Source organism: Acomys minous (assembly GCF_964271855.1).
Source record: "Acomys minous genome assembly, chromosome: 5".
Classification (NCBI taxonomy): domain Eukaryota; kingdom Metazoa; phylum Chordata; class Mammalia; order Rodentia; family Muridae; genus Acomys; species Acomys minous.
Genome location: NC_140494.1, coordinates 109,235,912 through 109,250,458, shown reverse-complemented (window position 1 = coordinate 109,250,458; position 14,547 = coordinate 109,235,912). Strand labels below are relative to the sequence as shown.

General features: G+C 45.2%; 1 protein-coding gene across 2 annotated transcripts in view; it reads left to right on the top strand.

Annotated features, from left to right (window-relative positions):
* Positions 1 to 14,547, top strand: part of TTC12 (tetratricopeptide repeat domain 12) — a 50,053-nt gene that overhangs the window by 15,223 nt on the left and 20,283 nt on the right. For both annotated transcript variants that reach the window (XM_084781597.1, XM_084781598.1), the window contains exons 3-8: positions 1,547 to 1,707; positions 2,236 to 2,257; positions 3,434 to 3,511; positions 4,246 to 4,367; positions 7,457 to 7,516; positions 13,277 to 13,348. In XM_084781597.1, coding sequence (XP_084637723.1) covers positions 1,547 to 1,707; positions 2,236 to 2,257; positions 3,434 to 3,511; positions 4,246 to 4,367; positions 7,457 to 7,516; positions 13,277 to 13,348 — 515 coding nt within the window. The remainder of the gene's footprint in view (positions 1 to 1,546; positions 1,708 to 2,235; positions 2,258 to 3,433; positions 3,512 to 4,245; positions 4,368 to 7,456; positions 7,517 to 13,276; positions 13,349 to 14,547) is intronic.

Sequence of the window (14,547 nt, the reverse complement as noted above, 5' to 3'; positions counted from 1 at the left end):
TTATTTCTTTTCTTGGACTTATCCTTCCATTTATTTAATAAGATCTCAGGTTAGCATACAAGGTATTGGGTTTCATCATGAGAGCTTTTTAAAATTACACCTATTTGTTTACCAGGGTGAGAGGACACACACACGTGTGTGAGTGGCAGAGGACAACTTTCAGGCGTCAGTTCCTTCCTTTCACTCTGTGGGCCTTGAGGATGGAATTCAGGTGGTCAGCCTTGGTAGCAGGCACCTTTATCTGCTTAGAAACGCTCTCTTATAAACTACTTACAGGTGTGACACTTGGTATAGGCAGATCCCGAAGAACATGTAATACACACATACACACGAACAGACAGGTATTTAACTGGGCGTTTATCTTCTGTCTGAAACATAACAAACCACATGAATTTCTGCTGAAACTAAACTGCATTACCCTTGCCTCGTGGTGTCTAAACCATCTGGAACCACGGGCGCCAAGCGAACCTAAGCATATTACAAAACAAACATAGGCTGCTCCATAGTGCACATTTTACAAAACCATGCAGCCAGCGTGTTCAGGCAGATAGCAAAACTTGACACAAATGACTTCGCTTCTAGAGATGGCTTCTCTACCTCTTGGGTCTGCATCGGCCACATGACTTGCACAAGCACAAGCTCAAACCTCATACAAGAGAGACCGCATCCTTCTGTGGTGAGAACCTAAGACGGATGTAGCTATGGGTAGCTGTGTGAGTCTAATAACATGACTTGGAAAGAATGCTTTCCTCTCTGGATGACTACATAGCATCCTCAATTTGGAATGGTCGGATTTAGGTTGCCCAAAAAGTAAAAGTTTTTGAGAGACTAGTAGACCACCTACCCTAACAAGGCAGAGCACAGCAGGGAGAGTGCTAGACACACGAGGACCAGTTCCCTGGATATTTACCCATTTTTCTCCCTCGGTGTTCAGCCTCCCTAGTCAAGGCTGCCAGACATGGATAATTAGTTTGATCTGAAATTTTATTTATCTGGTAGGTGGGGTGGGAGGCCAGGGGAGAGTGATGCCTCTGAGTGACAGTCTATGAATGCCAATCTGGGTAGACAATGCAGTGAAGAGAGGCAGGGAGACAGGTAAGGCTGTTCTTTTTGTGAGTCTCAGAGCTGTTTGTGTTACGCTTGTCTCCCACGCAAGTCCACAGGCTTTTCAAACAAAGCAAATGGATATTTTTTATTTATCTTTTTTCTCTAATATCCACCAAAGCATACAACTTCTAATAAGCAGTCCACAATCACTATGGAGTTAAATAGTGATTTAAAACTCCATTCCTTGAAGCCCAGTGTTAAATTCTTTTTTTTTTTTTTTTTTTTTTTTTTTAGTTTTTATTTTCCTAGGCAAAGCAAATGCTATTCTTGATTGTCTCATATTGGTCCCATGATTCATTGTGCTTCCTATTACCTTCTTCTCCTGCCTGGGGATCATCCTTATTAACTTTCAACACCACCCTTTCCAACGGATGGAGTCTTTCTTTTTGAAGAACCTGCCTGACTGAGTCACATGTGGGTTTTTTTTTTTCCCCTCTAGCCAATTTAATCCAAGAGATGAATTCTGAGGATCCCGTCATACAGGAGAAAGCGGTCCTGGAGACGGAAAAGAGACTTCTGCTGCTGGAGAGGGATCAGGAGGAGGACGGGTGCAGGACAACGATGAACAAGACCATGATCAGTCCCCCAAAAGCCCTGGAGGTTACCCTTTCTTCTCTGGGGTTATATACGTAGATCCAGTTAGGGTGACCTGCTCTGAGGCAGGAACATGATGTCAAATCCCCCAGTGAAGCTGGAATAGTGTGTTTCTCGGGCTTCCTGGTCTGTTTTCCATACGAACTACAAGCTCCATGGGTGGTTTTCCCCCCCCCCCCTTCCTTTAGTGAAAACTCAACCTCTGTGCCCCCTGAGCGTGAGTGTCATATTTTTGGTTGTAGTTCTAAACTCACGTGTTCTACCGATTCATGTTGAACACGGTCACAGGCCGGAGGACAGGATTCCTTGACTTGGGCCATCTTGATACTATGGGATCAGGCCCATAATTGTGCCCACAGTTACATCCCCAGCTTTAAAGCAAGCCCCTTAAGTTTTGGCACCATCAGGGTTGGTGATTAAAGGAAATGTACAACCTGACTCATCTGCAGCTAGATTGCTCTCTTCTATTGCACCTACCACAAACTCAGCTTTAAAATTCATTTCTTTGTTTTTATGATAACCCGTATCTTACAGAATGCAGATGAAATGAACCCAGGTAAGAACAACATCTCTCTCTCTCCAATGTGTTTTATTCATTTAGGATCAAGTTGTTTTTTTTTTTTTAATAGACCTTTCAAAAATCATTCGTTCATTCATTCATTCACTTTACATCCTGGTTATAGGCCATCCTTCCTCACCTCCCAGTTCCACCCTCCCTCCCTCTCTCCCCTCCTCTTCCTCTATTCTTCAGAAAAGGAGATCCCCCCTTCCTATCCACCCCAGCTCATTAAGCTGTATCAGGACTGAGCATGTCCTCTTCCCCTGTGGCCCGGCAAGGCAGTCCTGCCAGGGAGAAGTAATTGAAAAGAAGGCAAGAGAGTCCATGTCAGAGGCAGCCCCTGCTCCCCTTACTAGGGGACCCACATGAAGTCCGAGCTACCCATCAGCTACATCTGTGTAGGGGGCCCAGGCCAAGTCTACGCATGAATCTTGGTGCTTCAGTCTCTGCAAGCCCCTCTGGGCTGTGGTTAGTTGGCTCTGTCAATCTTTTTTTGAAGCTTCTGTCACCTCCAGGTCCTTTTCTCCTTCCCCCACTTTTCCACAAAACTCCCTATGCACTTTTTTATGTAACTTCCAGACCCTTAAATTATAGCCTCTGGGCTAACAAACAACCCAAAAATAAAATCCTTCTGATGACCCAGGTCTGGTACCTGTGGTCTGAAGAGGCAGCATACAGAGGCTTTTCTGTTCTGTTTTTTTTTTTCTCCTGACCAATCTTTTGTAAACTGAATTCAGTTACTCTTTATGGTCCAATTTACCCTTCACTGCTTAGGGGAGTCAGCTTCTTACTGTGTTGCTCAGCTCTGAGGCTCATTATGCTAAATAGAACAAAAAAGTCTCTCTTCAAAGGAAAAACTCTCTTAAAAGACATAATTCAAATCTGAGGCATAGACATAGCCATCACGAATACTAATACATCACACTGGTTAGCATTTAATGTCAAATTACAAAAGTGACATTTTTAGCTGCCTCAGAATTGTGTGTCCATGTGCATGCCTATGTGCTCACACGTGCATGTACACACACATGCATGATGTGTGTGCCTGCATATGTATGCCTAAGAAGTACAGGTGTAAAGTCCCAAAGTAGCTTTCTTTGGAATTTTGAACTAAAGGACTGATTAAAGTATCTGGCTTTTTCTTTTTAATGCTGTAAATCACTCTGCTGTCAGAGGCCTTCTTGGCATCCGTGGAGAAGGATGCAAAGGAACGAGCCAAGAGAAGACGAGAAAGCAAAGTCCTGGCAGATGGTAACTGTTAGTCCTTACTTTTCAATAGCTGGATGACTCCAGCTGGAAAGAGTCCATAAAAGCCTGCATGCTGATGTGTGTGGATATTGAGCTCCCTGGGGTGGGAGGTGTCACAATGGACTGGCAGTCAGAGGACCTGGCCAGGCAGAAAACACCGCAAGTCTGTCCTCTGATCTTAATCCACAGTCAGCCCAACACAGCCTCAGTCTGGCCCCCAGTTAGACTCGGCCAATCTGATTCCTGATGGTGCTTGGGATGTAGGAAAGGAGGGAGGCTCCACTGGCTAGCCTGAGCTAAAGCTAGAGTCAGAAAGAAAAGTGAAATTGGGGAAAGAAGAGAAACAATGAAAATCAGCAGAGATGTTATATGTGTTGGGGTCGGGTGCATGGATGTGCACAATGCTGCCTGTGTTGTTTTAAATATCTGATGGTGTGTGTAATGTGGGTCTTGCCCACTCCCCATTTGCTAATTGATTATGGGAACACTTGCCTTGGTCAATGGTAAATAAGAGTGGAGCAGATGTAAACCTCAGTTTAGAAAAAAAAAAATCTCATTTCTCAAGAGCTGCATACAAAAGCTCAGCATAGATTTGAAGGGGGAAAACTACTTAAAGAAACTGGACCTCAAGTAGCTGCAGAGAAAAATAAGTTGGCGATGCACTGAACTAGAAAACCCGCCATGTAGAAGGCCTCCTGACATGTCCAGGCCTCACTGCTTGCCTTTTATTCCCCCAGCCCTAAAGGAAAAGGGGAACGAGGCCTTTGCCAAGGGCGACTACGAAGCAGCCATCCTCTACTACAGTGAGGGTTTGGGGAAGCTGAAGGACATGACAGCGCTGTATACCAACCGAGCCCAGGTGGGTGACCCAACTCCGACAACAAGTTCTGGGAAACCTGTCAGAGAGAAGGACAGACAGTATCATTGGTGGGCTGGCAAATGTTCACCAACCAGCTCTGGTGCAACAGCAAGCACCTGTTTCCATGGTATAAACACTTGCAATGGTTAGCCTTCAGTCTCCCGTGTGACCAGGTAGGGGGTGAGCTAAGCATAAGTAGCTTTCTCCATATTGGCTCTTGCACACTACTCAGGATGGCCAGGCACTTTATCCCGGGTGGATAATGGGAAAAACTAGGAGGCGGAAATGGTCTTTGAGAACTTGGTACCGGCCACCACTTTGGCTTTGGTGGGACTCAGAGTCAGTTCTCCCAGCTAGTTACCTGCGTGTTTTATCAAACCTGCTTTTTGATTTCTGTAACTGGGGTTAGACGGAGGTAGCCAGCAAACCTACAGCCATTAGTCAGGAACTCAGAGTTTCTGAATCCCTTTCCCTTCAGGTTTATTTCACAGGGAACCTCTGTTTCTCAAAACACCAGGTATAGCTAGCTACCCCGCCCCGCCCCGTGACGGTCTCTTACCTGTGGCTTAACAAAGGCTGATCACTATCATTTGAAACTAATAACCTTATCTGTGAGACACAGTTAAGTTTGGGGTGCCAGCTTCAGGGATGTGATCCTATGGCAAACAGGACCTGTCAGCTGGACCTCTGTAAGACTGACTTGATGCCGTATCATTACCAGAGAGTGAGGCAGCCACAGAGCCCTCGTCAGTGTCAATCTCTGTAACTCAAGAGTGTCTGCCTGGGCTCTGTGGAAGACATGTTTTCAAAGCAAGCCACGGGACATTGGAAGGCTGGAGAGTCTGGAGAGCGACAGCGAGTTAATGATGAATAAATCGAAGAGCTCATGACTTGAACAGTTTGCACACACCTGACTAGAGCTCAGGTGTACTTTCCCAACCTCATTTATGGTGAAAACTTATTTTAAGAAAGCAAGTCCATAAAGAGGATGGACAGAAGTCGCTTTAGCAATGCCCATCTTATTGCCTTAGCTAACAGGAGTATAAATATGAAACTACTAAGGACAAACCCTGCCATATGCTTCCCCCAGTGCTCTGTCTCAGCTCATCTCATTACTTACATAACATTGGAGCATCAATAAGTCCATTTAAAGAATTCAGAGGACTCATTTAAGTGTAAGCAATTAATACAGTGATTCTTTTCCATTCTTAGTCAGCACCAAATTTTGTCTTGGAAAATATCTACCTACTGATGCTCATTGAAGCTAGTTAGAAGTGATTAGAAAGCAGTGGAGTTGAATTGCTTGTATAATGTTGTGTGATTCAGACTCGTATCTAGTGCAGGCCGCCCATCCCCCATTCATGTAAATTAGTTGCATTTTTACTGTATTCAATTTTAAGCCACCCTTTGATTAGACATAAGAATCCCATTAAGAGTGGCTGTGGATAAATATAAGGAATCACAGCGAAAAGCTTTGGGGAGAGCAATTGCTTGCAGCCCTCTCCGAGAGCACGCATTCAGAGGCAAATAAAAACCAGAATGTGCTGCCTGGTTTTAGGAATCACTTGAACTACTGACTATTTTGTAAATGCCTCTCCTTTTTGTGTGCGGTGCTAGAAAACAGTAAAGACACTAGGAACTAAATATTGCTTGCAAAAGAAAAGAAAGAAAGAAAGAAAAATGTACCCCTTCATTCCTCTTGTTTCCCTCCTACAACTAATGTTATAATCAAGATTGTTGGTGCTCCGTAGATAAATCTAGATTTTAATCACCATTAAGAAAAGTAGCCCTACTTAAGAATAGGGAAACAAAAGAGACTGGAAACAACAGAGGGTGTCAAACTCAAGTCTTAAAGGAGAGAAGAGAAAAGGGAAGAAAAGATAAAGTAAAAGGCTATGTAGAGAAAATGCTCAAGGCCACAGAGATGTCTTCAGGGTTGGTTGGAACTTAACTCACGTACCATAAGACCGACCGTGGCCTCTGTGGCCTACAATGACACTGACTCTGTCCTCCCTTATGAGTTCCAAGTGCAACTAGAGGCCAGAAGAGGGAGTGGAGGCTGCGGCCTGCCCCCTTCCTGTGCGTGGATGCCTTGATGCCCCCCAGAGCTACAGAGGCGATGTAATCAGCTTTTTCGTGGAAAAAGCTAAGAATATTACAGCTCCTTGGGAAAGTTTGGGTCATGAGGAACCCTCGATGTGCACTGGCACTGTTCTTAGAGACTGAGGACCCTGGAGACATCTGCCATCTTCCTGGTGCCCGGTCTTTGTTTGGTTTGTTTTGCTTTTTTTGTTTTTCGTTTATTTTTCTTACATGGGATGACCACTACTGTTTCTTCTGGAACATAAAAAAAATATATATATACCTAATATCTACATCTGTTTCTTGATAAGAAAAAAAAGGAAAAAGAAGAGAGAAGAAAACAACATACAGTTATCTTTTTCTCCTATTTTGGTTATTAGTAAATATTAGTTTTTGTTTTTGTTTTTGTTTTTTTAGGAAAAAACGGTTTCCTGGTTACATGACCTGTGCCTGTACTAATATATACTAGAACACACACACACACACACACACACATACACACACACACACACACACACTTAAGCTAGGATCCATATATGAAAAAGAACATGTGGGATTTGCCTTTTTGCCTCTTTTGTATATTCCCCAGATCTGGCAACTTCCCTGAGAATTTCATGTTTGTTGATGGATAAATAAAATCCCATTGTGTATCTGAATCACATTTTTACTACCCACTTATCTGTTGATGGGCATCTGGACTGGTTCCATTTCCCTGCTAAATGTGTGTGCAAGTTTCTCCATGGTAGAATGTAGAATCCTTTGGGTAAGTGCCCATAAGTGTTATCACTGGGTCGTGTGGTTTCCAGAGGATCCTCCATACTGACTTCCATCATGGCTGCACCAGTTTGTACTCCTACCCGTGACTAAGGCTCGTAGCTTTCCCCATGTCCTCGGACACATTTTCTTATCTTTGTTTCCTTGGTGGTATTAACTATCCTTTCTGAACTTACTAAAGACTCCTTTAATATGGAGTTGTGTCTGAGTATCAGGTATTTTGTCATTTTCAGGCTTATATAAAACTTGGGGACTACCAGAAGGCCCTCGTGGACTGTGACTGGGCTCTGAAGGTAAGAGACTATTTCCTTTGCTGTGTGGTGACTGCACTGGGCTTGCTCTGGCCCCTATCCGAGGCCTGAAGCGCATAGAAAGCAGCTCCATGTGTGCCATCTGAAGGATCCTCAGAGAGAGCCTCAGTTTTCTCCTCTATGAAATGGGATGGAGTAGACCTCCTGGGAGGGTCAGAGTGATGCACACACGTGCTTTGCTCATACATGTGATCTGTAGAAACTGCCACCCCTGGTCTCTGAGAGTTTTACATTGTACCATCCCACTCTTCACTGGGTGCTGTCAAGGCCTTGACTCACATCATAGGGAAAACATTTCCTCTCCTCCAGGACCAGCCGCAAGGGACAGTTTCTACAATGTCATCTTCCTCATCATTCTGGGCCTTTCCTTTTAGATGTAATCATGTGGAAAGAGATGGTACCCGCTTCTGTTGGAGGGGGATGGATATCAGAAGTATAAGTTACCATTGGCCCACGTGGCTCATGCTTGGGCACATGCGTGGGGCTTTGCTTCCTGCTCCCTCAGAGAGCATGCATGGAGAGAGCCAAAGGTGCACGGAAGAAAAGTGCTCAGCTCGCAGGCGCCATGATTGTCCTAAATGTTTAAATAGCCCTATGACTACATTTAAGTTACATTTAAGTAACCCTAAATCCAAGTTTCTCTATCTTTAAATAAATCATCTGTGCACAAGCCCCTCAAAGGGTCTAGAAAAAAGAAGCATTTTTATCTTTAAAATGGCTTGCAGATTTTCTCTGTCGCTCCATAAAAATATGAACCTATCTCTTCCCCCTCTCTGTCACTTTCTCTCATTTCTGTCTGTCTTATCTTATTGTTAATCTCTATGCCCTTCCCCCTCCCCCACACACACACATCAGGGCTTTTCACATATTAGCAAGAATCCCACCACTTAGCCACATCCCCAAGCCTTTTATATTTTGAGACAAGGTCTCACTAAGTTGGCTAGCCTGGCCTTGAACCTGTTATCCTCCTGTCTGCCTCAGCCTCCCAAGTAGCTAACTTCGTAAGAGGTATCTCTTTGTTGTAATGCAGCACTATTATATTAAACAACTTACAATCAGGTAAGATTGAGATGCTAGGAGAATTTTCCAGGTGTATCCGGTGCCTCTAATTCCCCAGGGCGGCATATTTGGCCTCACCCAATGACCATGACCTAAATCACAAGAACACATTCACAGCCACATAATGGTTGTATTCTCTTGCTAATCTTTAAATTTTTAGGTGTGTGTGTGTGTGTGTGTGTGTGTGCATGACATGTGTGAGTGCCGTAGCACATGTATAAAAGTAAGAAGAGTCTCTGTGGAGTTGGTTGTTTGCTTCCACCTTTAGGTGGGTTCCAGGGTCTAGACCACTGTCTCCAGGGTTGAGTGGCAAGTGCCTTAGCCTACTGAACCATCTCTATGGCTCCTCTTATTTATTTCTTGTTATTGAGGGTATCAGCAAGAAAAACATGGATGAATTGGGGGAAAAAATCACCCTTGATTCCAGTGGTTCATAACACATGTGTGAACCTGCAGAGAACCTCACGCGCCTGATGGTGTCATTCCTCTGAAGGCACCATGTGAGGGAAACACTGCTGTATCACACCGGGCAGGTCCTTCCATCAGGAGAGCGGCCGATGCTGATGCCAGCATCGGAGCACCAACATAAGTGTGCTCATCCACACCATCACCTTGTTTGCTCACAGTTTCTTTTTCTGTCCCAGTCGTTAGGAGAAAAGAGCCCAGCATGTTTTCCTTGGCTGTTTCAACTGTAATGGCAAAAACCATCATTTGTTGCAGGCTCACAGCATAGACTCTGTTCAGTGCCACTCTTTCTCGTATTTTCCCGATCAAAAGATGAAACCTCAGAGATGAATTGAGCTATTTACTCGGGATCACAAAGCCAGTGGCTACACTGACTGTCAGCCTGTTCTCTACCCTAAACCCCATGATCCCAGGGAAAGGCTCACATTCCTTTCTGAGATATAGGGCCTCCAGAGTATGTCCTCTCAATCAGACAAAGACCAAAGAGTTAGACACACCCCATGCTGCCCCAGGCTGACACACTGGCCTCTGCCCACATGTTGAATGAAGCTCAACATCATTAGCTGGATGGTGACACCAAAGCAAAGCGTGCCCAGTGTAGCTGGCATTACAATAACCGATGACACTCAGAGCCCATCTTGTTAAATGCCCAGCGAGGCCCCCACATAGAGAGATTTGAGTCAACACCAAAAGGAATCTGAAAACAGGTGAAGGGGCTGGAGAGATGGCTTAGCGGTTAAGAGCACTGTCTGTTCTTCCAGAGGTCCTGAGTTCAGTTCCCAGCAACCACATGGTGGCTCAGACATCTACACTGGGATCTGATGCCCTCTTCTGGCATGTAGGCATACATGCAGATTGAGCACTCCTATACGTTAAATAAAGAAAGAAAGAAATCTAAAAAAAGAAAATAGGTGACATCCTACTTTTTGTGGAAGCCACAAATTCCAAGAAAAAGTTCACGCTCTCTAAAAACTCTAAAATCTCAGTAGCAAATATCTCTGGCAATCTATTCTTAATAGTATGGGGACTTCCGTGCCAACTTAACATTTCTTGACACTATTAAATTGTAAGAGAGCAGCTTAAGTAATATTTCAGGACTGATGTTCCTTGTGAAAGATAAAGGTGGCAAAGCCATTTTCCCTGTCAGCAGAATACTTCCTGTACAGGGAAATCTATCCTGCTTTGAAGGCTACACCCTTCAAAGAGAGTGTGGGGCATCATTGGAGTAGATGTATGTGACAGAAGACTCCTGGTTAGACAGGACAGGTCCAGTCATAAGAAGGTCTATTAGTTGTTCCTTCTGTATGGAGTGGGCATGACGTCATAGCTGTAGCCACTTGTCTGTGCCACACCTGTGAAGGCCATGGTCTTCAGCTAAGGGACCTGCATGTTCCCAGCTGTGTCACCATGATATTCTGTCATGAATGTGCTATGGCTATTTGGTTCTCATGAGCAGAAGTGGGGAGCCCCCTCTCTTTCCCCTAGACAGTCCCTTTCTTGCTTCCTGGATTTCATCCTTTGTGGATTTGCTGCCTCGCCGCCCTGCTTCCTGCCCTCTTTTCTCTACAACTGAGCCGTCCAAGCTCCTCGTGTCCTCTCCTCTCACAATTCTCATGGTCTCTCATGGATGCTCCTGTCATCTCTGCAAGCAGCCTTCAGACCTGCCTCTCCCAGTTCCAGATCCACCTCACACAGGTTTCCATTTGGTCGTCTTGGCAGCCCCCAAACTGAGGGAGTTTGAGCTGTCCTTGTGGAGTCTATCTAGTTGGCCCCCCCTGTCCATCCCCCTTTGTCCCTCCACTCAACACTTCAGTTACAGCTGGGCTGTCAGTAAGGCTTCTGACCTCTCCTACCTCTGGACCCTGGACCTCATTCCCTTCAATCCACTCAATTAGGTCAAATTGCCTGCTCCATTTTAAGCCCTCTCCCTCATTAGAGTCTCCTCTCCTAAACCTGCAGGATGGTATTTCCTATGGTATATATTCATTTTTTCATAGCATATTCTGAAGGGGATTTGGTTTTATTTTTGTTGTTGTTGTTGTTGTTGTTGTTGTTGTTGTTGTTTCCAGTATTGGGAATCAAAGCCAGGTTCTTGTGCATATTAGGCAAGATATGTCCCCAATCCTGATAACATTTTTAAGCCCTTGTGTCCTGGAATTAAGTGGCCAGATTTCAAATTCTAGCTCTTCTATGCACTGGTGATGCAGACTTAACCTTCTCTCACTCTGGTTTTCTAGTCCGTGAGATGGGGGTGCCTGGGCCTGTTTTGTTTCATGGCCGTGAGGCTCACAAAAGATCATCCATCGGAGCCATCCAGTTCAGCGCCTACCTCACGGAAGAGGCTGCTCAGCCTGGCCTCTTAGGATTATCTTTATTACTCCCATTCACTTAGTAATAGAGCGGGACATATTATACATAAAACCACTCCTGTAAGTTTCTCCAGCAATTACTGTTCCCTCTTTAACTATTATTTAGCTTTTCTATAAATCACATTTGCTCTGAAATGTATTGTTGCTGCTGTAACCACAGCAACAGCAGCTAATGAGTATTACCCAGCAGAGTGCTAAGTGTTACATGATTCTTCCTCCCAACAATGAGAGAGGGAGGGAGGGAGGGAGGAGGAGGGGGAGGAAGAGAGAGAGAGAGAGAGAGAGAGAGAGAGAGAGAGAGAGAGAGAGAGAGAAGCTACGAATTACTGTCTTTGATTTCCAAATAAGGAAAATAGTTGTCCCTAACCAACATACCAAGTGTTGATTCACCTAGAGCATTTTAGACTCCTGAGACTGACCTCTTGGACCTTCTAAATCTAAACCCTAAAGGATGTCTTGCCTGGTTCAATACCTTGCTTGTAAAAGGATCAATGAGTGTTAACTAGCTGATGTTTCACACTTTAGTTCGTATGTCTGTGCTGGATGAGACCCTGCAGACTTACAATGAGGAGAAGCAGGCAGGGGTGGGGCCCTTCTGTGAATGGTATGTCCTTAGCTGTGCACTTAAACCCTCCCTTTGTAGGGGATGTCCATCTAGATCTTAAGTGATACTAACGTGAATTCCCATTTGCCTGTATGGCCAAAGAATGATCAACAATAGCTGGGCTTTCTGGTTTAAAGGACTAAGTCTGTTAAATTCATAGCAAGCCAAAGCAAAAGCTTAAGGACAGGGAGAGAGAAAGAGCACGGCAGGGGGTGGGGAAAGGGCAGGAGGGAGGAGTGCAGGAGAGCAGAACAGAGCATCTGAGTAAAAGAACCAATAGCAACAGATAGAGTTAACATCATCAAAGCAGGCCCTTGGGGACATCAGCAGAAACAGACGGGGGAAGTTGAGGCAGTCAGCTGGAGTTCCCCCATCCAGCATTCTCTCCAGGGAGGATGCTCCAGTAGCGGAACTCCCAGCCTCCGGTGTCGTCATGTAACCAGTAGTAAGCTCTGTAGGGATGGGGTCACCTTCCATTAGGCTGTTCTGTTGCTGTTCTCTCTCTCTCTCTCATATCACAGAGTTAGGAGGGCCCGCCCACTCCCTGACAGAAAGTCTTGGAGGCCATGTTGTGACTGACAAACACACTTGGGTCTGAAATGGAGTGGGAGGCAACCCCACTTCAAGACCCAAATTATTCCTTCCTGGTGAGCTCAAGGAATACATGACAATGGTCCAATATGATGTGTGTCACACCAGTGTTCAGGCTGGGGCTTATTTGCGAGAAGGGGCCTACTGCCCACTGAGACACACTGGTAGCCATAGTCGCTTTCCCAGAGAATTCTGTCTGCTAATGAGCCAGTAGTTCTCAACCTTAGCTGCATAGCTTGCATCACCAAGAAAGCTGAAGAAACATCTGTCTGGGCCCCACTTAGACAGTAACTTAATTGGTCCAGGGGCAGTCAGGTCCAGAGATATATGAGCCTTTCAAGTTATTCTAATGTTCAGCCAATGTTGAGGGCTCCTCTAGAGTTAGGGACTTGCTTCACTGCTTGAGTGACTCTCTACACGGAAGTGAGAGCTGGCAGCATCACTAATTTGGAAGACACCATGCCTATGTGTCCAGGCTCCTTGCAGGCAGCAATTAGCTTGGTCACAAACACACTGGAATGTCTTAATCGTCAACTCCGGTAGCTATCTTGAGAACCAAAGCCCTGGCCTTGTTCTGTGAGCTAAGCAGGCAGGGGAGTGCTTAATGACTTCCGATCCCCCAAAACGTCTGCTCAGCCGTTCTCTTTTACACAGTGTGATGAAAACTGCACAAAAGCCTATTTCCACATGGGGAAAGCCCACCTGGGCCTGAAGAACTACAGCAAGGTAAGTCCTTAGCGAGGTAAGCTACATCACGAGTTGGCTAGGTGCTAGCCCACCTTTTAGTGTTTCCTGAAGTCCTGAGGTAATACACCTGGGAAGGATGCTGGGTGAAATCTGGGACAGCTCCATTAGCTGTAGAACTCAGGGTCAGCAGAGTTTTTTCTAGTATTGGTTCAACTTCCCCGCATGAAAGACATGAACAACCAGAAAACAAAATTCACTCGCAATCTCATTACTCCAAACGTGTGCGCACACGCACTGCAACACCACCTAGCTGATCACAGTGTTGGCAGCAGTGGAAGTGATAAGCGGTGACGGGAGAATAGATCTCAAGCCACCAGAAGTCACTCCTAGATTGGATATGGGACTGGAGCTATTGGGATTAACACACATGTCTATCCTGGAATGACGCTTTTTTTTTTTTTAGTGTGATAGTTTTTATTGTGTTCCTTCTCTTTTTGTTATTGTGTGTGTTTATGAGCATGATGTGGGCGAGGGGTGGGGAACACAACTCTGGAGTCATTTCCCTCCGTCCACCTTGCCGTGGGTTTCAGGGATCTAACTCGGGTCTCAGGTTAGCAGGCCTTGGCAACACACTCCCTTACCCGGTAAGCCATCCCTCCAGCCCTCTTCTCTCTTTTTTTTCAGTTTTGTATTTATTATAATTTATTCACATTACATCCTGATTGTTATCCCCTCACTCCTATCTTCCCATTCCCACCCTCCCTCCCTCTTCTGCCCTATTCCCCTCCCCTAGACCTCTGGCAGAGAGCTCCCCCCATCTGACCAATCTTGATTTTCTATAGGACCCCTGATCAACCTTGAAGATAGGAGCATTTATTTCCTTAAGTTTTTGTTTTGAGGGGGGATTTTTGTTTGTTTTGTTTTGTTTTTTTTTGGAGACTGGTTGGGTGCTCTCTTGGGATTTCTTATATATATTTGAGTGATACAATGTTAGCCCCCAAGTCTCCCTGAGCTGATCTCTCTTTTTCTAGAAACTTTCTGTCTAGCCATTTCCTCAGTAAGAGTTCACTGTCAAGTTCTCTAGCTGAGTCTGCTGTGGCCCGTGGCTGGAGCCTTCACTGACTGTTCTTGCAGCCTGTACCTCTAACCTCAGGCTGTTCTCTTCCCCTATTCCTGGTCTCAATCCGGTTTTGCTTATTTCCTGACTCCCCAGGACATAGCTGACAGGTTCTTACTGC